The sequence below is a fragment of the Drosophila erecta genome, unplaced genomic scaffold (assembly GCF_003286155.1).
Source record: "Drosophila erecta strain 14021-0224.00,06,07 unplaced genomic scaffold, DereRS2 tig00000126-arrow-pilon, whole genome shotgun sequence".
In the NCBI taxonomy this organism is placed as follows: Eukaryota; Metazoa; Arthropoda; class Insecta; order Diptera; family Drosophilidae; genus Drosophila; species Drosophila erecta.
In genome coordinates, this window is record NW_020825209.1 from 4,135,394 (window position 1) to 4,162,370 (window position 26,977).

General features: G+C 38.7%; 1 protein-coding gene across 5 annotated transcripts; it reads right to left on the reverse strand.

Annotated features, from left to right (window-relative positions):
- Window positions 1-627: 627 nt before the first annotated feature.
- On the reverse strand, window positions 628-26,908 carry LOC6549673 (solute carrier family 41 member 1). 5 transcript variants are annotated; one of them, XM_026981449.1, is made up of 9 exons: window positions 26,831-26,908; window positions 24,501-24,583; window positions 4,337-4,716; window positions 2,841-3,165; window positions 2,624-2,770; window positions 2,410-2,557; window positions 1,621-1,826; window positions 1,411-1,559; window positions 628-1,299 (listed from the first exon to the last, which is right to left on the reverse strand). In XM_026981449.1, exons 2-9 carry the CDS (start codon window positions 24,574-24,576, stop codon window positions 1,096-1,098), a joined length of 1,635 nt encoding a protein of 544 aa, XP_026837250.1. In that variant the 5' UTR covers window positions 24,577-24,583; window positions 26,831-26,908; the 3' UTR covers window positions 628-1,095. The 5 variants fall into 5 exon arrangements, with proteins under 5 accessions (XP_026837250.1, XP_015010832.1, XP_026837248.1 ...); XM_015155346.2 differs by lacking the exon at window positions 26,831-26,908 and adding an exon at window positions 26,446-26,718; XM_026981447.1 differs by lacking the exon at window positions 26,831-26,908 and adding an exon at window positions 26,438-26,508.
- Window positions 26,909-26,977: the final 69 nt, after the last annotated feature.

Sequence of the window (26,977 nt, forward strand, 5' to 3'; positions counted from 1 at the left end):
TTATAGATATATTGCACAGATATTGAAACGATTTTCTTTTTTTTCGTTTATTCCAACATATTTATTTAATTGGTATTATTGTTTCAAGTATTACACAATATTGATGCCTTTTGTCTTATGTTTTCAATTAATTTATTATTATTATTATTGTTATAACTAAATATCGATCACATTTCCTTTCAGAACGTCTCTCATTCTCATCGTTTTTATCCCTGTTCACTTTTTGATGCGGAGCAGAACGCACAAGCTCCTGCATACACACTTCCCATCGTCCTAACTAATTTGCAATTGAAAATATCGCATTTCGCGCTTTAATTATTGTTTTTCTTACTTTTTATCGCTCGAGGTCTGGGGGTGAAAATGGAAAGGGGACAATGAGAAAAGTAATAATAAAAAAAAAAACGCACAAAATCGAAAGCGAGACTTGCAAAAATCAAATCTGCGCTAATACTACATAATTGGTAACGTGTAAATTAAGAATTTAAGTAGGTTCTATTTACGTCTACATTTTGCAAATATTATTTGGCTGTTTAAGGTAAACCGGAGCGAAAGAATTAAGAACCGAAGTGGGAGGAAACAATTTGCGTGGCTTAAATGTTCTTTTAGTAATTCTTTGTCGTCTCTTTCACCCTATACAATGTATATACTTTTCTTTAAACGTGTATAATATTGTCCTAAAAGCCTTAAAAAATATGACGCAGCGGCCTGCTATTCTACATATGCCTATATATAGCCTGTATATATACCATAATCGCACATAATTTCTCGGTAGAGCAAAAGGAACACAAGCAAAAGCCATGTGAAGAAGGACACAATGTAAAATGATATCATATCTCTTAATATCTCTCGCCTCGAGCATTCGACATGCATCTTTAGAAGTTAGTTCGTTTTTATAGCGGTTTCCGTTTCCGTTTGGTGTTGGGAGGTTTTTCTTGGATTTTGGATTTTTGGATGGCTGGAGGCTATACATACGTACAATTTCTATGTTTTCTGTATATTTGTTTTAGGTACATAACAGTTCTTTATATTGTATGGTGTGTGGCTGCCTTGTCTATCGTTCTACATTACTCCGCCCTCCCTACTTCATTAGCTACTTTAGTTAGGTGCGTTGAGAGTCTCCATTCCGGATCCGTACTGCATTCCCACCGACATGGTGAAGAGCCACGCCACCGCCAGCAGACTGCTGCCGAGCAAATCGCCCAAGGCCGTCAGGTAGGGTATGGCCGAGTTATCCGGATCGATCTTCCATTTCCACATCGCGTGCACAATGATGTGGGCAATATACAGCAGCAGCATCACCTGAAACGATTGCAGTCAATTAGTGGGTGGATTACCGGAGGGTTTATAATGAATTATATCAGCTAGCTTCTTTATCATTTCAGTTACATTTATAACGTATTCGAAACTCACCTGAACCAAACTGGCGGTCAGATAGGAAAGCACAAACACCCAGGTGACCGTCGAGGTGCTATAGTTTATATAGTCCGCAGCAAAGATGAACAGAACATTGCCGGGAATGGACATGGCAATAAGTATCCTCGCTGTCTTCGCATAGGGAACTAAATGAAATGCAAATACACAAATGAATACGCGATTCAATTAAATCTGACTGAGACCTACCTCCTTTGAAGAGCGCCCGCCAAGGCCACTCGAAGATCTGCGTGTGCGGTGGTATAATCCCGATAATTGAGCTCTGGTGCAGCATTGTGGATATCTTGCTGGCCTGCACCGATACCAGATTGCCGCCAATCCCGTTGATGATCGGTTGAAACACAACGAATCCATTAAACACCTCGACGGCTGCATCCAACACAAGGCCACCCAGCCTGTAATGAGATGAGGGAATGATCAGTAATCGGTTCACAAAACAAACCATCAGTTGAATAGTAGTTGCACTTTAACCCATTGCAAATGATTCGTTTGACGCTTAACTCCCATTTTAATTTTAATTCGAGCCAACTCAAGTGTGTTTGTCTTTTGAAGTTCTATTGCCGCAAATTTCCCAGTCACGGCGCTTAATTACGCCCGGGAATTCAAGTCCTACTGCTGATTCTAATTATAAGAGCGCTTGACCTGTCGCCAAACACGAGTCATGGACATCCAACTGTGTGAATGCTTCCCATGGTCTTGGCTACTTATTACTTCCCACATTTATTTATATAAATAGCGTTCCGAATACAATCGCCTGGACATGATTTGCCATTAAATGAAACGGGCTGCTATATCTAAATATAGCGGGCAACTTGACGTCTTTCTGCTTATCATGGCACCATTTTTTGCTCCCTATTGTTATTTTGTACTTCGTTGCTTCTAAGACTCGAGAGTCCATCATCAGATCCGATCGAATTGATTTGATAGAGTGAGCAGCTCGCAGTTCGCAGTTCGCAGTTGGCATTACGCAGTACGTACCCACTTATGCAGAGGGCCGAGAGGACGGGAACCCATCCGCTCTTTAGCACCGGCCGCGTGTACTCGTTCCTCAGCACGATCATCACCCACATGGGCAACAGCACCAGGTAGCAGGTGACCACGATGAATGTGATCCACAGATGCGTTTCTGTGCGAAAAGTAACAAGCATTAGTTATATATACAGATGGATAACGCGGGAATATAGCAGCTTACTGATATGATCGTACAGCAGCGAGGCGATGAAGGAGAGCAAACTGATGGACACCACATCACCAATGGAGGCGGCCAACGGCGTGGCCAGGTTGTCCGGATTGAGGCGGTACTTCTGCGAAAACAGGATTACAGCCACCAAAACGAAGTCTAAAATTAAAGTATCGCCATTAATAAGTAAATATATAGTGGAATGGAAATGTAGCAGGTGCAATCCTACCCAGCACAAAGCACGACGAGGTGGCCGTGAACATGGCCGAGGCAGTCAGCAGCATCATGTTCTCGAAATAGAAGTCACCGGTCATGGCCGCACCCACGCTCACCGCAAACATGGCCACCAGAAAGGAGGCCACCGTCGCCTGGACCTGCACCAGTGCTATGTTCCCCACTATCATCCGTATCACGCCCTGTCTGCTGGTCATGTTCCCCAGGTTCACTTGCGTGGAGAGCCGCGATGCCAGGCACATGTCCAGGTTGCCCTTGAGGCCCAAAAGCGCCGGCACCAGGATGAACAGCTCGCTTACGTTCTTGAAGACATACCATTTCTGAAAGAAGAGGGTTGGAAAAATTAATGAGCGGCTCCCTTACTTGTTACAAGAACCCATTATATAAGTAGTTTTATTTTCATTCAGAACGTTATTTAATACCCTTCTCTAATGCCGTTTAAACGCCTTAATTGCGTTCCAAGTAAATATTTGCTTTTGGCCAGAGTGCATCGAACATATGACCACATTTATGACCGCCCATAAATCGCCTCGATGCCAGTCCCTCCAGATTTCACCAATATTTTCAGTTCATTTCGGGCATTGGCCGCCTGTAACTGGCTGGCTCTCCAGTTTGGCCCAGAACTTTTACCATCAATTAGCAGGCAAATTAAACATTTACTATCCTATCTAACACGCATGTACTACGCATATATTTCACAGCCATAAATAACGTTCCAGCAGGAATTGTGCCAATTCACTAAACACACAAATCGTGGGGAAAGGTTTAAAAATAGCCAAGCTCTGTCTGGTTTTTGTATGATTGAGTAGTCTTGAGAAGTCTCGAACGGATTATTATAGCATTATGCTTGGAGTACTGATTACTCAGAGCTTAGAGCTGATTTCGAATATTATCACGTGTCGCCGCACAGGATTTTTTATGAAGCAAAGCCATAACGAGTCCTTATCTGCATAATTGCTGTAATTTGTTGGTCTTATCAAAGGGTGACATATGCTTGCACGACATAACAATTCGATTAACCTGCAGATTTTGTTTGTTCTACTCTTTTGCCACACAATTTCACATTTTGCTACACATTTTCCCACACAAAAAGATGAATTGAGCTCAGATGTGCAATTAACTATTTTGCTATTAACTTTGTGCTTGACTTGGTGTAAAACCCATTTTAATGTCCCACTCCACAGAAAGCAAATAGCAAATTTGTACATTTTTACAATTTAATTTGGTGTAATTTACGCTGTCGTTTCTATTTGCCTTTTGTTAGGCTTGTCGGACTGAAGGGAGAATTACCTTAAACTGTATCAGTTTACCAAGATTATTATATTGCAATTTAATATATTTAAAGCTGTCCAATTGATGAATGCATACGAATACTCCGAAGCAGGGGAAATACATTTGTTTCCATAATTAAATGAGCAACCAATCGAACATATTGCGATATGTTTGCTTTTATTTCATATTCTACGTTATCATTCTAGTTAGAAGACTCACCTCAACGCGTCCCAGGACAATGCCAGCTCCGATGGTGCCAATCCCGGCCAGAAAGAACGGAATGGAGACCTGCAGCAAGATTGTTGTCCACTTTTCCTGCTTGATGCCGGGCCGATTGAGCGCCAACTTCTCCTCGGAGCTGCCATTGATGCCGGCAATGCTGGATGCATCCGCTGCCACCAGGGCACCGGATCCGATACCACCATTGCCACCGCCACCGCCACCGCCTCCGCCACCTGCTCCTCCAGCTCCTCCTGCACCGCCGCCGCCGCTCACCGCTCCAGGATCCGGTTCGGAGGATGCTATGGACGTCGTGATGATTGAGCTTAGTGAACCGGTTGTCGAATGTGGTAGGCCCGACAATTTCTCATTGTCGGGATCTGGGTTTTCGATCGGATTGTTTTGTGGGGGAAGAAACGAAACGAAACGAAAAGAAACGAGAGAAGAGGATTGCAAGATGCGGGTTAGTTTGGAGATCAAGGCGCAGATCAAGATTAGATGTGTTCCAAAGTGGGTCGCCGGATTAGGTGCTCGGGTCTCTCTCTCATACATGGCAACTACTTCTATATACATATGTACCATATAAATAATTGTTGCATGCATTATGCATAAAGACTAGAGTAAGTGCTCGAGTGTGCGTCTGTGTGGCATGAATCTAAATTTAGCAGTATTATGCAATTGGAAAGGCAATTAATTAACAATGCTATAAATTAAGCATCTACGTGTATAAATATATCTATGTGCATGTGTCACTGATTTTCTGTGCTTTATTCAATTCAGTTTTTTCGACAGTCTCCAGGTGGAGTCTTCTTCAAGCAGAAGCAAAATAACAAAAATCAAAAAAACTCGTTTGATTAGAATTTTCGCATATGTGTTTGCGTTTTTGGTTTCTGTGTCGACTCGTAGCCAAGTTCATAAACCACAGATCGTTCGTCCATAAACAAATTCGCAAGCCGCCGAGACAGCGACAATTAAACATCACAAAAATAACAATTATGAACGCTATAATACAAGTTGAATGGGTATAGACCATTGACTACCCCTTGATTGTTGTTAAGTGGGTAGCAAATGACTTGAAAGTGGATTTGGCATACTTCTTAAGTTCTCAGTATGCTCTATACCAAATATTTTATGTATAGCTTATATTTAATCTTATAAGTCTGGAACGATTGGATCTGTAAGAGGTCGCATGATATAAGGTCGTATTTTAAGTAGAACTTACTGCATACCAATTTTGTTGTATTTAATTTTTTAATCATATGTACGTTAACGAATAGCACTTTAACTAATTGAAACAGCATTGTCTATCATAAAAATACACATGCTAAGCAAACCTTAAGAACTCTATATACCGCATTTGGCTTGGATTAAGGATCAGTTCTCAGACGAGATGGTAGCTTTGAATCGAGATATATCTACATATTACGGGTGAGACGAAGCATGCATGATAATTGGTTGGTAAATATTCTGTGTGTTTAACCGCAAATAGTCGAGACATTTGCAAGCCAGGCGATTATTGCACGGGATTAAAGTAATATAAAAGGAGTATAAAGAATATGGTTATATGGATATGGATACGGAGGTAAATATGTTGTAATATGAACAAAAAAGGGGAAACCAGTCTAGTCTGGACGCTTAAATATAAATATTTGCATATCAAGAGTAAATACAAAAGATAGTAAGATAAAGTCAACGACAGAGCGAGAAAGATTAAGAGAGAGAGAGAGATAGAGCGCAAAGAAATCAAGGAAAGAATCGACAATACAGATGGTGTTGTTTCTCTAGTGTTTTAGTGTGACCAAAACCTCGAATTTCCTGAACAAGGCCTATCTACACGAGAGCCGAGTGTTGTTACCTCTGTTCGATGTTCGTGTGGAACTTATTTGGTTGGATCGTGTTTGATTTTTGTCAACGTATTGACTTTCGTATACTTTCACTCACCGTTTCCATTGAAAATGGTAAACAATCTGTATTTATCATCCGGTGCCACATCTAGCGGTGTTGTTGCTGTCAGTGTGGACAACTGTTGTTGGTATATTGGTGGTGTGGCATATGCAGATGGTGGCGTTGTTGATGCTGTGTTGTTGTTGTTGTTATTATTATTTGTATTATTGTTGTTATTGTTGTTGAAGAGGCCAATGTTAATGGTGGTGGGCGGGGGATCATCGCCAGCATTATCGCTGATCGCTTGCGGATTAACGTATCCCGATAAACGACGCACATTCAGTGGCGTCAGGCGGTGTTTCAGCTCATTTGGTTGTGTGTTTCTTGTGGAAGGTGTTGGTGTGGAAGGTGTTGTCGTTCCTGTTGCTGTGCCTGCTGGTGTCTTTGTGTCTGCGGATGCTGGTTGGCTGGGATTGTGCGGCAAGTTTGTCTGTTCGTTGGGCAGCGACATTTTAGCATTGGTTTGGCCTGTGTTCGTCCGTCTCGTCGTCGTCGTGTGTGGGGGTCTTTATGTGTCGGTGTAGAGCAGCCCCAAACGGTGGCCGTGCATGCGTGTGCCTGTTCGTGGGCGGGGGACTTTTCTCAAGCGAGTATTCGCAAATACAACTCATCGACTAAACTAATATTTGAACTAAATCCTGAGTGTCTAGGCTTTGAAAGTATATTTGCTTAAAATCAACGGAAACTAAACATTCAACACAAATTATAAGCTGTGCTCTAATAAATATTGTTTTTTTTTTTTAAGATTTACTTGTCTATGGGAGGTGCATACTTTTTGTTTTGGTTTTTTTCTTTTATTTTTTTGTTCAACCTATGACTAAACACAAAAAAAGATATCACAAAATGGTTTTATTTTTAGATAAATAATATAATAAGTTAAGATTTATGGAAAGTGCATTGATTGCGGTTCAGTATTACGTAGGCTAACGTTCCTTTCGGCTTTTGTTTAAGAAATGAATGAAGAATACAAATCGGAACAAGAATTGAAAGAATCTGGAGAATCGTTAGGTTTACATTTTATTGAAAATGTGGGGAATGTTGGGGCGCTGTGTGTCTGTCGCAGGATGTGTGCGTCGTAATGTCCGTGGATTTTGGGGGCCAGGATGTCGTACTACTGGGGATAGTGAGGGGCAGTAGGTAGTAGGTAGAAGGACTGAGGCTGAGGTCGAGGTCGAGGTTGAGAGGTTGAGCTTAGTCACCGGACCGTTGATATGGCTGCAAGGCAACAATAACAACGCATTTGGTTTATTTCTTGTTTAAGGTATTCATTAAAATCGGTTTGAATAAATACTAAAGATCGGCTGGAACGTGGAATCAATGTAAATCAAGAAAAGCAACAAAATATCGGGTCACAAATCTACATAAAAACGACAATTGTTTCTCAATTGGAAAGGTTTATTCTAAATATCCTTTAAGGATTTGTAACCTTGAAGTAGTTTTCAGAATTTGTACGACAAAACCTTAACAATATTTTAGTATATGTTTTAAGCTTCTTGCTAAATTTGTTGAAACAATGCGAAGTAATAAACATTTATGGTTTAATCGCCTTTTTTAAGCTGTTTCAAAAGTTAACAATAAATACGTAGAAAATTGCAATTAGTGATATAGATTATAAATGGTTTTGATAGATTACAAATCAAGGCCTTTATAAATTTCCTGACATTGTATATTTTCTGCGAAAATGCGCCTGACCTGCCCGAACATTTTATTGGAACTTCCGCATGGCCGAGGAACCGAAAAGCCGTGACCAAGATATAGTCAACATTTGTGGGTTTTTGTTTTTTGAACCTGTTTTCTAACCGTTTTTGCGATCGTTTGCATTTGTGTGTCGATGTTTGGCCGAATGAAATGATTGGGAAGCGCAATGTTTTCCAGTTTGTTTGCAGTCCAATAAAATTGCAATGCTTTTTGTTCTGCTGCCTTTGTTTTTTGGCTTAAATTCCAATGAACTTTAAAGGCTCTATATAAAGACTTGATCACATCTCCATAGCCACTCACACACCTGTCGACGATAAGATTTTAATATTGCTTATTTGCCAACGCGTTGACAACAGTTGGACACAATAAATTGCCGCCACTTGGCTTTGACAACTGGAAACAACATTCATATATATACAATACGGTTGACGGTGATGATTGAGAAGCGATTCTACTATATGAAAACCACTCGAGACATCTAAAGGGTTCCTACGCGATTTTTCCTTATCGCCGTGGAGTGAAAGCCTTGCGCTCGTAATTCAATATCACGTCACAAATCAGGCCCACGCGTCGGCTACGTCGAAAAACAAAAAAATACAACTTGATAAGTGCAGCAAATAGCTTATAGCGCCTGCATATTGGTCTTATCTTTATCGAGCTGCTCTTCAAAATGTCGCCATGAAGCGCAATGTCGAGATCATCGCATACAGTAAGCAATTATGATTGTGGTTAGGAAATTGGGAAATTAATAGTAGAATTCTTGTAATATTTTATTAATACATCTTTGAACACCATTGATTACCAAGTCATGAAAAGTTCCCCTGACCATTGATAAAACGCTGGTTAAACCTTTTAACAAAAGCCATAAATTTCTATTTCTGACTAAAGTCGTTGCTGACTCAGTCAACTCCGATTGCAAACTGTTTGCTTTTTTTATTTCTTGAAATAGTTTCTGAACCAATCTAATCGGTTACCAATCCTATCCGATTACGCGCTGACTAGTGGAAAATTGTCAAGAAAGCAGCCCGGATTAGGACTTTACAACTTTTATCTGTTTACAAAGCCACCATTTACGGAAGATTTCCTTCAGCAGATAATGGAAATGTATATGATGACAGAGAAATTATTCCACATCGATGGTAAATTCAATATTTAAATTGCCAATTCATTTGTCACTTTCTTGTCAGGTGTTAAGCGATAAGCCTTCTTTACCTTTAAACCGTCTGATTCACATCGGTTTACTCTGGGATATGGAAAATTTATGACTATCGAGATAAAGGATGGGAATTCTGTATTCCAATTAAAGGTATGGCTTCATAGTAAGAAGTAACGAATTTCTACTTTTTATTATCCCAACAAGTAGCTAAATCATTTCCGAAATATATTTCACCCACAAACAGCAGTCAATTGGTTGTAAAAGACCAAAAAAAACCATACAGTCAGCTATTAGCTATAACGCGATAAGCTTATCACAGGCCCATCCCAACTTTAAACTGGTCGAATAATAAAGGGCAACCCAATCTATATCTACGTTACGTATACGCAGCGTGGCCACAAATAGCTAGTACGTTAATTAGCGCCACTGACTGTTTAACATTTTGTATGGTAAATAGTTATATTTTACATGCACGTAACAATTCTGGACGCATAAATCATAATAACCGAAGTAAAAAAAAAACCCTAAGGATAGAGTAAATATGAGCGTTACGTATACGCCGTGTTTCTCATGCGGTGACTGATTTTTTCAACTTCAAAGTCAAGAAAGCGTGGCAGTTCGTTTGGAGACTAAATTGAATTCGGTTCCTTTTTTGCCCGCTTGTTTGCATGCGGAACTGAGAATCGCAATTATATGGTCGACGGATCGCTGGGGCATATAAATGCACCTTGATTAGTGGATCAGCCGCCGCCGCCGCCGCCGCCGCCGCCGCCGGCATTCCAAAACACAATCGATCGTCAATAGACTTTGCCGCCTCTTAGTCTTGGTTTCTTATCGATGCGGTGGGGCAGCAGTAAACAATTGATTTTCAATGGTTATTGTTTTGCCATCCACCCGCTTAAATGTCAAAAGTTGTATTCGTCACTTTTTTTGTGTGTCTTTTTCCTTGTGGTTTTATTTTCCTTTTTTTTTTTTGGTGTTCGGTTCGCAGACATAACGTCTTCGAAATTCCAGTTGGGTATGGAAATTTACAGATGCCAAGATCAGGTTTTATTTGGAACCAGCTGCAATTGTGCATTGCCCAAACTGAACTAGTTCAGTTCTTGTATTTTGTGCGCCATAATTATGTAGATAAAGTATAATTTTTAAGGTAAATTAAAAAAGAATTGGCGTACAAAAGTATATACATTCAGATTTATGGATATAACTTAAGTGAAGATCTAAGGCTATTCAAATGATAATTTAAATTTAGCTAAATATCCAAACATTGAAACTAAATCAGGTTTGAAAGTGGTAAAACGAGAGCTTGTGTCAAAATAAAGGAACAAAAACTAGTTCAGCTTTTTAATGCTGGCACGTGTCCAATAATAATTTTCAATTACTTAGTTAATTGCGATATATGCATGCCATAAACTTAAACAAACAAAGAAATAAGTGCAGTCGAATGCTTACAGTGCAAAATAGAACATAATTTGTTTATGGCCCAGTCTTAAGGGATTTCGACCTACATATCTCGACTCATAAAAATGTTTAGAATAATATCCAGACAGTAATTCCCGAATCCACAAGATAGTTTACGACGAGGCGCCCTATAATAAAACATCCCTATCTGAGGGCTTCACATAGACATATTTTGTTAGGGGTTTTAGTAGATGTATATTATTTACCGAAAATAAAAGGCCATAAACCAAGCAATCTGAGCTGGTCAAGATCCCAAGGATGAAGTGAGAAGTCTAAAACCAAAACTGATAATAAATCAATTAACTGGCATTTAATCACTTTCGCTTGAATTCTGCACAGCGGTGATTAGATTGCAAAAATAAGATTAATGGTAGATTTCTGTGTGTATATTATAAATAATAGAAGCAATAAAAATCACAAGATTCGGCAAGATTTCTATGATTGGGAATACGAATGTGCAGTGGTCATATGGCGCACATTTAACCCAAGAATGCCCACAGTCATTGTCGGCATTAATTAGCAAAACGTGCGCTAAATATTAAATGTGCGATGATGCCCCAGGCTAATTTCTATTAAGTGCGCTTAAAAAGTCGCTTTGTTCGCTTCTCGTTCACATTACATACATATATAATGCAGGCACATATGTACATACATATTATATAGGCGAGAACATATGTTTCATGATTAAATTGTTCCCAGGCTTCATTAAAAGCGATTTTGCCCTCCTGTGCAAAGTACTTTCGGACTAGGAAATGCATTTTAAATGGACACTGCTACCCTGAGTAAAAGGGCATATAGATTTTTAGATTTCGCATTTGCTGGCATTACATTTTAAAAATAATGTTGCGTTTTCGTAACCACACACGCAAATCTGATTAAATGTCAACTAGCCGGTATTTAGCATTTGGGAAACCAAACGTAATCCTCTTATCGTATTTACCTACATTTACACGTATGATATATTTCTCACGATGTGGCGAGAAAAACGTGCGACCCACTGGTCGGCTGCGTAATATACGGAAATATTATTAATTTACTATAAATAGTGTGCATAAATATGCAAATTGTTCACGTGAACACAAGTTAGGCTCATCTTCCCGCCTCATTTGCATGCGATGTAAACGAACTCTGGCCAATAGACAGAAAAAAAAGCAATCCCATTCAAGATTGGAAACGCTTTTCATTTCATTTCACTTCATTTCAGAGAGAATCATTTTCAGCGCCCTGGCAACAGATAAAAAACTAAAAAAATAGCCTTTCATATGGGACTCGCTGCTGTTGTTTTGATTTTATGGCTTTTATTCTGTTTTATTGTTACGTATGACGCAGGTGAAATCGAATCCGATTCTGGACACAATAATTTTTGTTAATGAATCGCCTTGTCAGCCCTAGAGACCCAAAAAAAAAACAAAAAAATCAAAATCAATATGTGCATATCCGTACGAAACAAACAAATTGTTTGGCCTTATTTAAAAACAAAATTATTCAGCCAAGTAATCATCTAACCGGCTCGACTTTTATATCTATATGTAATTCTCTTTAAGGTGTAAAGTGTAACGAAGTGAGATCGAAAAACTGGAACCGATTCAGAAACCGAAACTGTATCAAATGTCATTCAACTTGGCATCAGTGCGTGAGCTCAAATCGAAGTTAAAGCAACAATACTTATATAAATATGCATATATATATACATATATTGTTCATACCGAATCTAAGTCGTGGGATGAATGGCTAGTTAAAGATGGCTTGCCATTTACGGATTTCTTTCATGTTGAATACACATTAGCAGCATTTTGGGTTGCGGATGAGATAATCAATTAAAATGTCTGAGTAATCTCGATCAAATTTCACTTATTTGCTCACTGTGTTGACAAATTTCCAATCGATAACTGAATGAGCAATTTCTGGGCAGTGTATGTCGTTATACTAAACTAAAAGCAGTTGTTTTAAGGACTCCGCAAATACAATTATTATTTTGTATTAAACGATGCCAAGTAATGAAGAACAAGTCAAGATTGATTGATTCCAGCTCTATACACATGTTGTATCATGCTTAATTGTGTGATTTAATAAACAAGTGAATGGTCATTATAAATTATTTAAAGAGCCACCAATCAAATTGATTTATTTAAAGGTGCTTTTTCTTGAATTGATACAAGTTTAAACAAAGACGATGCGACTTAATCAGATTAAAAGCGTATTTATAAAACAACACTTTTGGAAAGTCATTGAGTTAATAGAAGAGTATTTTTCAAGCTAACTTAAGATACATTTGCAGTTTGGCTAATTAAGGAATTTAGAACTACAAAAAAGTGTCAAGTCTAACAAAAACTTGGCCTTTGAAGCTGGCACATTTCTGGGAATTCCCGCCCAAAATTTGAGCTCCGTGCGACCCAGCGACGACCTTGCCCACCCAGTTACCCAGTTTGCAATCTGCAGCCGGCCAAGTTAGCAAAACCAAATCAAGTGAATGGCAGTAGCTCACTGGGTGGCTAGAAGTCAGATTCGCGTCCGACCAAAGCTCATTAACTACACGCAGCAGTTGGGCACCTACATAGGTACATATATCTTGATGCTGCTGCGATCATGTCGGAAAATTGGGGAAGTCAGTTAATATACTTAGTAGATTCTCGAAAAGGGAAAGGGGAAGAAATCCAATCAAACTCAAACGCCTCAAGTTAAAGGCACCCAAAACCGCAGACGTGCAGACATTGAACCCCCTGCAAAGGCATAAAATCGAATTCGAAAAGCTAACTTAAAATGCAATTTGGCCGTGAAAACGAAATACCAGCAAACATAAATTAATTATTATTGTTACTAATAGATTTTTTCTTTTGTTTTGATTTTCATCTTTGAATTAACTATGCACAAGCCCAAAGCTCTGCAGTCTTTCGACTTGTGTAAAGCTTTATTTATTATTCATACACATTTTTTTGGTCAGTTAAGGTTACTCCTCAAATCATACTACGTGTTCATACTATTTATAGTATTTTTAATAACTTGGTTTTAAGCCTCAATTAGCGGACCAGAAAACGGTTTTATATTGCATTTGAGAACAAACTTTTTATAATTTGATTTATGACTTGAGTTTTGCACTTGATAAATGAAGTGGGAAAACTCTTGCGGAATTTGGCTTGCATTTAAAACATGCCAACTTGTTTCAGATTTCAGATGTAAGTCGAAATATAAAAACATAACTACCATAGTTCTGGTTGCAAAACCAACAAGGGTCCCCAAACACAAAGTTCGCATTGAAGAAGTTTTTGGCAGGAGAGTGAGATCATCTTAGGATCTGCTTCAGAAAATCGATGTTCTAGGTGAAAAGAAATCCAAGCAAACTGTAAGCCATCGATCAATGACAAGCGATTGGCAAAAACCGAAGAAAAAGAACTAACAAGTGTTGGCAAAAACTTGTTAACCAATTCGCTGTGAGTGGGAGAAACGGCACGAAAGACTAGAAATATGAGATCCGAACGGATTCTGTTCCCAATTAACGGCAGTGGTAATAATAAAATTGCCTCAACGATTCCGATTCCATTGATTTCCGCATTTTCAACCTTTCGCTGGTAGATTGTACAAAATGTGGTCTTACTTTATCAGCTGTATTTCCTTCGGGTGCTTTTAAATTCACTGGGTTGATAAATATATTTGATCTTTTATTTTTTTCCTTTTTTTTTTAACTTTTGTGTGGGCACTTTTAGCACGTGTTTTTAACTACTGATTGAGGTATGTTTTGTACTGGTAATGACTTTTATTTTGTACTCTTTGTTTTGTCACAATAAAAAAATTAATTGTTTTGACCTGTTTGTCAAAAGTTTTTCGCGGTTTGGCTTGTTGTCTTGCGTCTCGAAAAAGTCTCGAAAGGGTAACCTTTTGTGTTTTGGCTTTTCTTTTTCTTCGACTTTTTTGATATATTTCTTTTTGTTTTGCTCGAATCGTGTGATCGTGGCGAAGCGTTGTCTGCACCGTCCGCCGGGATATTGCACACTGAATGTCCAAAGACGGCAAACACTTGTTATTATAACGCGTCAAAGCGTTTCCATTTAGCGCTGACTGCGACGCCGGCCGAGGCGGCGACGCCGGCAGCGGGCTCATCGCTCGCATCGAACAGAAAAACGGAAAATAATACATATATGTGAAATATAAATGACGATGCTGACGCCCGAATCTGGCCCGAATCAATAAGCCACTTGGGCCTGTCGTTGGTCTTGATAACACACGGGGACTCGAGACCCGCTCTCACAGATACCATGGGCAGAGGCGGCGACTGCGACTGCGATGCCGGCGGCGCCAGCGGCAGCGGCAGCGACATCAGCTTCGAGCGGTAAGACAGGTGAGCGTTTACGCTCTCGAATCCAGCCGTTATCAGCTGCGATCGCATATCGAGCGCATGAATGAAATCACAACAACATAACCGTTGAAGGAAATCGAGTTATCAAAGTGCCGCGGCTTATCAGCGCATGATAAGCAATTGCCTGCCAGAAGAATCTGATCATCAAGCGAAAGGATCGTTACTGAAAGTGGTGCTATTTTTGGCTACAGGTGAGTCGGATTATATAGAACATGATCTAAAGATTATCCTGATTATCCTATAACTAGCTGAAAATCAACTCATTTATCAAACAAAGTTTTATTAACAAGGGTTTGCTTTCTGAACGAGAACGGGAGTTACGAAACAAAACCCCTTTCAGGAATGTGCACCTGAAAATCCCCACTGAGAAGATCTATCGACCGCAGCGAATCACCTGCGCTGGCGTCTCTGCTGCTGCGACGCGACGCACGTCGCGTAGACCGTTAGAACGAGGCAAAGCCGAAGAGGTGAAAAAACCCGATGCCCACTTCGGATGACACTTCGTGACCGTTCGTGGCGATTCGTTGTAATTGACGATGATTTTTGACAGTTAGTTGGCTCATTATACGTTCATGATGCGCCGCGGGCAACGCGTCGTATGAGTGATGCGAACGCGTGATTTCAAGCCGAGCATTATCCGTGATTTACTATCACCACAGCCCTTTCGCCACTTTTTTGTTTTTTGAGCATCTGCATCAGATAATAATACAATATTAAGTGATGGCAGGCAACAAAGTCTTAATTTATAGGGACAACTAGGCGTATGAGTGATGTAGCACATGGTTTAACAAGTGAAACCAATAAATAAGCGAAATTGCACTCGAACTGAAGTAGGTCGAATGAGTGATGTCTAGTTGTTATCTTTAGAAATACATTTCAAGTTTAACATTCTGTTAACTTTCAACTTCAGGTTATAAAAGCAAATATGTAAGAAAGTTGTATAAATTAAGAAAACTTAAAAGCAAAATGATTTTTTAATGACTTCTCTGTATCTTAGAAAACAGATCATCACATATTAGTTGAACGTACACCAATCGATTGTATTATCAAACGAAAAGAGTCACGTAATTTTCAATTTTCAAAAAGATTACCACTTGATTACTTGAAAATAAATAATTATTTTTAAGGTACATCTAATCAAGGATCTTTTTTGCTTTAATTGTCAATTATTTTCATGCCGATATGACGGTTGGTTAGGGGGCTTGTACTTGTAGTATAAAAAACTAAGATTATTTAATTTAAGATTTAAGATTTATTAAGCGCGAAAATGAAATGCTTACGCAATACATTTCCCTTAAATCGGATAATGATCCTCTGACAAAACATCTTACGTCTTGAAATAGATTACCAAACCAAAAATAGTTAACAATGTTTGACCCAGGGGTATGAAAAGAGCCAAAAGAAAAAAGGGGGCCAACAAACAAGGAAAGTGTTTTAAACTTTGGCACTCGATTGTGAAGCACACTCTCAATTTGACAATTTTTTTTTTTTTTTTTGGTATGTGCCAAGATTCAAACGACCAAGCCAACTAACAGCTGTACTTGAATTTATTTTGATTCCGTTTTATTTTATTTATTTATTTTCAAGCTTTTTTCATATTCATTGTTTTTTTTTTTTTATTTCGATAGACAAAACTGGTTTTCCGCACCCGGATGAAATGTGCGAGAGAGTCCAAGTCCAAGAGCCGAAAACAATACACCGAAAACGTACGCCCAAAAACATCTGGCATTTGGAATCTCGATTGGAAGCACCCGCGGGGCTTTAATTAAGATTTGGATTCGGAATTGAGAATTGAATTCGCTTGGCTTTCAGGATGTTGTGAAGAGATCTCAATGGATGACCGCATGAATGAACCAAAACGAATGGTACCGCGTTTACAAATAGTTTTTGATTATAAGCTTCAACGTCAACAAGGTAAAATTGTAAAAGGTAACCCAGCCATGTTTGCTTACTTTGATTGAAATCGCATTTGCGTATGTAGGACATCAATGTCTAGCCCAAGAGAGGTTCGATTGGTTTTCTTTTTTCGTACTATTTCAAATCACTTGTAATAGTGTTATCATCTAGATTTTCCCTTTAACTGGGTTTTCTTTATTTCCCTATGCTGGAACTTAACAAAGAGACAATTGATCTGAAAATATCCCCCTAGGGAGTTCCCCCCATGAAACATGCAATGTTTCGCCCAATCCCCTCGCTTGCCATTGCAGGTACAGTTGCCACCTGAACTCGAACAGGGAAGTACAATATCGATTACAGGCGGGCACATAGAACAATAAAATATATACGAACAACCTGACAAAAGATACATTTACCGCTTATCAGAGATACTATCCGTTTCATGGGGATTTCGGGGAGAAACAGTTTATATACATGCACATAGTTGACATCGTTGAGCGCGCTGGCTTTTTGTTTGTACTTTTATTTCGTTGTATTTGCCGAGGAAATTACTCAAATCGATTGGCAATTGATGAACTACCGTTGGTTTTTCGAGAGTAAAGGTGGTGGGTATATGTAAAGATATTTCTTTTTTGACCTGTTCAATCAAATTGGCTGTCAGATAATTACGATCTACTATTTGCCGGCAGATCAGCGCCAGTTTCGTCAGCAAATTGTTTAAGTCTGCTTTGTGGCATTTTTCCTCCCACTACTAACACCCACTCCCATCCTACACACAAAAAAATGATGTCCATTGAAAATAAAATCACTAGAATAGAAATTTAAATAATTGTCAGAATGTGAAAAGGAGTTAAAATTAGCTTTGTCAGCTGTTTTATTGCAGTGTAACCATGCCACTAACGAAGAAATTGCTATTTGAAATAAATTTGAGAAGTGTAAATAAAATACTACATAAATAAGGTCATGAACTTCTCTCGGTGTGGGTAAACCCTCAGCTTGAACTAGGGATTGAGAGACTTGTTTTGAGCTTAGCACGCGATTGAAGTAAAATTAGCAGCTGCAAATTGCAACATGAATTATTACGCCGACATCCCTTGACCTTGAACCTCCATCGCCCCTTGTAATCTTCACCTAAATACCAACCAATTACACAAATATAATGAGCTTTAATTGTGTTTTAGGGAAATAATTTGTTGCACACCCAACTATTGACAGGTGGCAAACACAAACGATCAATAAAACAATAAAATGGTTGCGAAAAAAACCAGAAAAAAAGCCCTGAAGATGTGTTCGAGCTCGACACAATCTTATCGTGCAAGATGTGCATATTAATTGCATACGAGTATATCGCCTGAAACGATTACATTATTCTCCCGTTTCTCCATCGAAAAATGACAGAAATATTCTAGAGGGGAAAAAACTTGGGAGATACCAAAAGATACACAGATAGAAAACCGACAAGCAATTTGGCTGTGGGTGTAACGCTTAAAAATATTGGCTGGAATACCCATTAATTGATAGCTGTGAATTCCCGTGGATGCCGCGGGATTTCGGGAACTTTCCAGTCTAATAACTCAATGCAAATAAAATTGGAAAGATACATTACTTTATCATCTACCAGCAAGATATCACTATGTTCGACCAGATCTAAGAATGCAACTAATTGAAAGGTTGTGGCAATAAAATCGTTGACCAAGTAGTATTTCTATGGCTGGAATAGTGCTTCTTACTAAATTTATAATGAGTGTGGCATTTTCAAAGCTGCCCAAAACTGCAAAGTAAACTGTTGTACATGTAGAAATTAAATATTGATCACTTCATAGTAGTCAAGGTTGAGGGGAACTGCGCATATGTTTTAAATGCAAGATATTATTGGATTCAAGGTATATGGACTAGTTTATTTTTCATTACATATTTGGTTCTTGCGTATGTGACAAAAAAATTCAAGACCAAAACAACACTCGTAGGCCAAAGATAATCGCAGTTATCAAGACTGTTTGGGTCACCTGAATAGGTTCTTTGACTCCGCCTGACCATGAGTGAATCAGGTATTATTGTCCGATGGTTCCGATTTGATCCCGCTGACCAGTCGGCTGAGCATTGAAAGTCGTTTAAGAGGCTACTGGGCGAGATAATGGTTATCAATCCATCGAAACTGGCAGAATCGTGCTGGTCACAAGTGCCTTGCGATGACGCAAAGTTAAAACCCAAAATCATAGGACACAGGCCCCCATTCAGCGCCTCATCCTTTGCCCACTTGAGCGATACAATCGATCGGGAAAATAAAGGCGGCAATAAAGATGCCCTACCTATTGAAAATGTTTCAGACAAGCGTTTGCATTTCCTTTTCTCATTCTAAATGTAATATGTTTAAGCTTTATATTTTCGTAGTTTCTCTTCTTTTGTAATAGCATACTTTCTTGTCCGTTGTGTGGCACTTGGGTTTAAGCGTAATTTTCTAGTGCATCGACCCCGCATCGATAATAAAGGGTATTCCCTGGAAACGTGCGTGGCTTGCAAGTGCGTCAGGAAAATGTATTTATCCCTCCGATCGAACGTTATTGTTCTGCCCTTTCTTAGTAGTACCCCCTATTCTCCTACACGGATTCCGTGTTTCGATTTCATTTCCTTTGGCATTATCAGTCGTCACGTACATGGCAAAAAGTTATCTCTGGCATTCGCCCATCATACGCTTGATCTTGATGTGAAGTACCGCAACTGAAGTCCAGGAACCCAAAGGGGGCGCAAATGCAGGGCTGGACTTGGTGGAGACCTTGAAGTGGAGCCTGTATTTACACAGAGCTACATGTGTGACAAATATGTACATATATACATACATAGGTACATATGCGAATCTAATCGCAGGGGAACTTTGCGCGAAATCTCTATTTTTAATTAAATCCAATAAGCACGTTTGCAGTCCGTAGAATTTGTGAAAACAGCTTTTGGGTTTTGTGATACCGTAGTGTTGTTAAGAATCTATTCTTTAGAGAGTTTTGACCAAATACATTTGAAGCCAACAACAGTTGAATTTGTTTAACAAGTGATGTATCATTGTCTGGATATCATTCTGACAACCGTACCCGGAATCCTCGCCAGAAACAATGTGATTCCTATCACGTCGAGTGCATTCGCTGTGCTTCCCAGGTGTTTCTTCTTTGTTTTTTGGAGTTTGTGCAACTTATCAGCGGGTTTAATCACACCACCAACGAGGCTTTTTCTGATTTCGATTTTTGATTTTTTTTCTGAAGAGCGGAGACAAAAGCCAACGACACGCGTCATTTGCCTTGATTAGTATTCCCAGCCACAGATACAGATACACCCTGCTTATAGATACGAATATGTGTGTGCGACGCGTTTATGTAATGTTTTCTCGTTCGGCGTTTGAAATGTTTTTATTTAACTTTTTATTTTGGGTGGTTTGGCTTCTGGCCTTGCCCCTGACCTTGGATTTTAAACAATTGTCGAACGTGGTCGTTGACAAGTTAGCGCCACTGTCTTTTTATTGGATCACCTCATTATCACTTCCTCGTGAACATTACAACTCTGAAGTGTTCAGCGATCGGCGATCGAAAGTTACAATTAAAATGACTGAAAACTGTCATTCACTTTGTTTACTATCTTTGAAAGGTCTCCTAGATAATAATGTAAAGGGAAGTTCCCTAAAAAATGAAAATGATAAGATTATAAAAATGGCTAAAACTCCCATTCTATACAAAATATAAGTTATTGGCGCAAACGGAAGTTTCCAACGATGGCGATACTATGGATGCCATGGAAATACTATTCAACAACGTAAAATGTAGTGTAGTTTTAAAAATTATTTAAAGCCCCGACTATAAATAATATTATATAATATAAAAACACGTCTTAAAGAGGAATCCTAAAAAGTTCTATCATTTTTTTGCGTATTCGTATTTTTGCCATATTTTGGAATATGTATTGTTAAGTGAAGATCATCAAAATATGCAAAAAATTAAATTTGTAAGATTTAAATCCAAAACGATTGGAATTTAAATAACGAGCTCAACGAGGTATGACATTCCAAATTTGGACCATTATTTCAAATGTTCTGATCAAAATACTGACTATTTTGTATAGCTAAAATTTTGATTTTATCTAAAATTTTTTTTATAACTTGGCAATATACTCACTTCCGCTTCTGTATCGTAGGATTTCATAAATGTGAGTCAATTCCAAATGAATGTGATTTCCGAATATTTTTGTATAGCCTTATGATACGGACAATCTATTCGAAAGGCGCAGATGAAACCAAAGAAATCCACCAAAGACCCAGGTGCAAAATGACTCACGAGCCCAAATTCGGTCATTCATTCATCCATAATTGACGGATATTATCTGGAATCGTACGACTGTAGACTGTAGGCTTATCGCAGGCATTATGGGGAAACCTCTATCAACGTGGAAAACAACAAACAATTCAAACGAATTGCGACGGAGCCTAATTATTTTATAATGCTCGCCGAAAGATGATCACCTTTTTTTTGCTTGGATCCTCGCTGATAACTCAATTCTCGGAGGGCAGCCAGCCGACTGTAAAAAGCGAACAGCAATGGCAATAAAACTCGATTGTAAATTTTAGAAAATAAACAAATGGCAGTGTCAACTATTCGTTGATTGCACAAGGAGTCGGATACAAAGTGATAAATAATAGTAGACAAAAAAGTCAAATTATTTAAGGGTATTATGGGCTAGCGCATCAAACAATCCATATTTTAAGAATACCTGATTTCAAATTACAACACTTGTCTATTGAAAATAATACGTTAAAAGTGAAAAAATGAACAAAACAATTTGCCGTCATAATTGATATATGTAGAAGAGATATTTCCTCAGAAAATAAATGTTTTTCGTGCATAAAGCAGCCGGCATCAGAAATGTATTATCATAGTAAATGTCAGCAATTATCTGAGCAAACATGTTGTAACCAAGCAAACAAACAATTTGAAATCGACAATTCTGTGTTCATTTTCTCTCCCTCTTAACTTGGCACTCACAGCACACTCACTAATTCAATAACTTCTTAATTCTCAAATTCTCTGAAGATTCACAGACATACCTGCCTCATTGGCGCTTTCGTCATCGCAGGTGTTCACGAGTCGGGCGTAAACGCAGTATGTGCCACGCCCACAACGCCCCACTTGCCTACCCATCAGACGATCCATAGATTCGATTTAGATCTTGAGGTGATCGCTGAATCTATATCAATACTAATACAGCATGAAGTTGTCCTTTCAAAATCAGACACATTTTTATAGATAACAACACGAAATCGTACGAAAAAAAACCGATTTACACAGAAAAAAAATACAAATTGCTTCAATTTTGATGAAGTCCACCAACCGATTCTCAATGTCGACTAAGTTCTGACTGACAGGGCCACAGTTTCGTATTTGGTTGATCCAGAAACGCGCTGAATGAATATCTCTGTTTAAACACATGTTTTATGTAGAAACTCTCAAAAGTATTGTCTTCGACGGATGTTTGGCAAGAAAGTCCGAGTTAAAGAAGTTCTACTGTACGGCGCCTCAATATTTTCAGATCAGTAGCACTTCAGAGTGGTGAAGTGGACCCAATTAATTTATTTATTTCCCATAGATCAATTTGCAGTGTGGTCCTAATTCCCGAAGAGTTATCAAAGACAACAAATGACGTTGTCTGTTAACTGGAAGGCAAAGATGAGGTGTTAATGCCAATATTGACGCGATTGTTTACCACACAGCATTAATGCAGCACTACTGACGTCATAACGAGCACTTTGGGTCTTAGAAAGCTTTTAGACACCTACGCAAAAAGACGCAGCTCATGAACGGCGTCAAATGGACTCATTCTGAGCACCCCGGATATACAGATGGGGATGAAATTATAGTAACAGCAAGTAAATAATGTAGTTCTGTTGCAAATGCATTAAATCAATTGTTAATGGCTATATATTCACAGCATTCTGTGATTTGCAAGTCAGTGCAGTAATATATTCACTATCCCCATTCTGTTGCTAATATTATGAACGCAAGTGTAGCTGTGTAAGTGGGCGCGTGTAAGCCCTTGAGCCCGAGATCAAAATGGCCAAAAACCACTCAAAAAGGGTAAACAAAGGCAGCGAAAAACCAAGATAAATTGAAAATGATTAAACGCTCATGCGCTGGGCACTCAAAAACCCGTTATGCGCCGCTGCCCCTTAAAAAAATATATGTAAAAAAAAAAGGGCGAAATGCCGACTATGGCAATGAAAATAAATAAACAAATAAAAAAACAAATGCAACTGCAACTGGAAATGTTTGTAAACAATGCCGTGAAAAATAGGCCCCAACAATTTCAAACTAAATGTTACTAGGTTAAGTTATTCAATGCACGATTCATTGGGCAAGTCATAACCTATAGAAGATATCGATTATGTTGCTCAATATGCACCAATGACGTGATTCGATCATACAGCTTGGTTGCAGTTAATAGCATAGCTGCAGGATAATTTCAAGGAATATTTATTCCAATATGACAGATATTTATTTATTTATATATAATATATTTATATATTGTTTATATAAATTTTAATGACATTTTAATAAATGCGATTAATGGGTGTTCATTTGTCAAACGAATCCCCTCTTGTGCGGGCAATGCTAGATAGATGACCGCCACTGTAGTGTACATGCAATCGATTAAACTCCGCATAAACAGCTGACGGCGCTGAACCGTTAAAGCCTCGTCATCTGGCAATGGCAATGAAAGTGCAACTGCAAGTGCCATTGCAATATTGCAACCGAACAGCCGATTGCAAAAACACACACAAAAACAACAATAATAACAAATAGCCACTGTCGTGTTTACACAAAATAAACAAATGGCACTAAGTTGGGAGTCAAGTGAAGTCGGGCCAACTCAAGCAAGAAGTTAAACGGCATGTCGGCTAAGCAGTGCTGCACTGCTTGCACGCTGGCCTTAAACTTTGCGTTTCAGGGTCACGTTAACAAAACCAATTGTTATGTTAGCATAATGCAATTAGTGTAAAAATCTAAACTAAACTATCTAAAATTAATACTTAGCATTACATTAATTGCCCCGCGATATGCCTCTTTACTGCTCTCTAAAAATAGCGTGCAGCAAATTATGGGAAAATGCAATAAAATATGTCAAAGCGAAACAAACAAACTGAAATATACTTAAGTAAAACAAAAGGGAACAGAGAGAGAGGCCTGCAGGAATTTCTTGTAAAATTAGTTGCGATTAAAATTACATTTCACAGTGGTGGCTGTGACATTGCTAATTTCTGGCATTTTAAATAGTTTAAAAATTGTTCAATTCGTAACTGATAAATGCACTTCTTTATGAGACCATAAAAGTCTATTAACCACATATAATACAAATTTGAATAGTAAGTGTACCCATTTAACAATAATAATAATGATAACACAATAATATAATAATGTTTTTAAAGTTTACTGTTTTAAGGTGACCATTCGAATGTTAGATTAGCGTTAGTAAATAAGGTTATACTAAAATGTCAATAAAATAAAAAGCAAACGAAAAGGAGTTCAACTTAAGATATAATATAGTTAGTTCAGAATTGGAGATTAACGTAATTCGGGGTAAAGTGCAAAATTAGGGCAGATTTAGATAAGGTGGCAAAAATTGCTTACGTATGGGCCGGCGACGCATGCGGGTCTCATTTTTCTCGCCACCACTGTGGGCACCGCTACTGTTAAACGGCTGCATCTTGCGACTGACACAACAACAAGTGGTGGTAAGCGGTATTTTACCGATTCGATTGGCAAAGCAAATACGTGAAAAGAAAAAAGAACCAAAAGAAAAGCATGGATTTAAGTAAGGCAAAACTATAAACACAAAGATAATAATTTTGGCGTTACGGGAGCATTACACTGTATGTTCAAGCACCTGATATTTTTATTGTAATCACTTGGAAGGTTTTTCGAATCCGATTATAATTTTGTTGCGAGACTAAAGTTGTCAAGCTATTTTTAAAATAACCAGGCACTTCGCAGACAGATAGGTGTTCCTAATAGTTGGGTCCACCACTGTGTGCGGTTCGATCGAGTGAAGCTAATAAAATAACCGGTTCGTGGCAGCCAAACCAAAAAAAAAAGTAATTTCTCATGCCCAATTCACATTTGGCAAATTTTTCTTCGGATTCTCTTGGTCAGCGAATTGTGTGTTTTGTTTGAAATGCGCTACTGCTCCGTTCTTTACCTTTCCCTTTTTGTATTCTACAACAAAGACGCGACGAGCTAAAATGTTCGAAGGCAACTAAAAGCAGCAAACGGAAATTCTTAGCCGCCGACCGGCAAACAATCGCATCATAAAAAAAACAGAGGCAGAGAAGAAAACTTTCGAGGGGTTCCCAATTTCAGAAACTCACAAATCTATTTTAAATGTGGGTTACTTCAGGGTTGTATTTCTACACCGTCAAACATTACATTTCGCACATTTGTGAAATTACGTTAATATATGTAATATGTAATAATTGCACAAGAGAAGTAGAAGTTAGAAGAAACCTACATATGTACATAGTTATATCAGATCCGAAACTATAAAGCCCTAATGTTTTGGAATATAAGGCGATGGTTTTTTGAATACTAGAACGTTCATTTTTATCACATGAAGAGTTTAAGTCGCGTTTGAGGGACACATGTCAAGAACCGCGTGCGAGAGAGATGAAGCTAATGGGGCACTTATCTGGTAGCCTGGCGACTCCGGTTCAAGAGCCCTATATTTTTGTATTTTTTCTTTGGTGATAAGATAGTCGCGGGAACAGGATAGTTGTATAAGCGGTATGTTTATTGATAAGACAATATATTGGCCGCATCATTTACTCAACTGGTAACAAAAATGAGCAAAAATTTGAAGTTCAGCAGACATTGCGAAAGTGTCCGTGACATTGACCTCGACACCTGGAAATGAAGTATCACCCAAAAAAATAACACCATATCTATATATGTATATATGTATGTATGTCACCATTTGACCCAGTTAATTGAAAATCGTGGATTTAACGAAAAGGAATCAAGGAAATATTTTGCGTGTGTGGGAAAGAGAGGTGGCGCAAACAAAGCGAGACAGAGATGGGGCGAACACGCGTTCAACAAACTTTTTTAACGGATTATCGATTTGCCATCGCACTCGCACAAACACGTGCTTTGTTTGTCGCTCCTATTGATTTTTACGGCATTGCATGGAAGCGAAATAACTGCACATTTATACTTCTTCCTTTCATGCACTCCTTCCAGTTTCATAACGTTGTTGGTTTGCACGTGTCTGTGTTGAATGTACAAATGTTCGTGGTTGCGTGTGGTTGAGCCCACGTGTGTTGTTTTTGTTAATTGTGATTTTCATATGTAACTTTTTATTTGTTATTGTTTTTCGATGGAAGAAGGAAAATGAAACACATGAACATGGCGTTAAGTAGATGGAACACCGAGAGGAAATAGAAATCATAGTCGTTGTTTTGCACACTCGCAAGATAACTAACTAACGACATTTACTAACAACAAACAAAAAGAGAACTTAACACGAGAACACAACAAAAAAAAACAGGAAAACAAAAGGCACACACACTCACACACTCACATCTCTTCCAGACAACTTTTGTCGCGGTAACAGCGCGAACTGGAAGTTTGCTCCTGGCTTCATTGACTCGCAATTTCGAACTGAGACTGCGACTGCGATGAACCGCCGCAGGCAAAAACAACAACGCGCCGTGTGGAAAGCGGCATTTTCCACCCCTTTAAAAGCGGGACAGCAACAACGACAGTAACAAGAACAACATGAAGGTAACTGAAACTTTTGGGGATGACACGGAACAGATGATGCTGCTATCGGTGTCATCGATTAACGGCGATAACAGGAGTTTTCTGGCCGCTAATTCAGCAATACTTTTTAAATGCCTACACATGTATATTTAAACGAGAAAATATTTAATGAGATAAGATACATATGTATGTATGTATCATACCTTAATTTTGTTTTTGCTAACTGGGTTCGTTACTCGTCATGGTTTGCACATCGCTATTGCTCAATTCCTTGTGTGTGCATCCTTCCAGCCGCTGGAAGTTCCATCTCGCACTTTCCGTTCGCATTCTAGTTCGCGGTTTCATCTGGA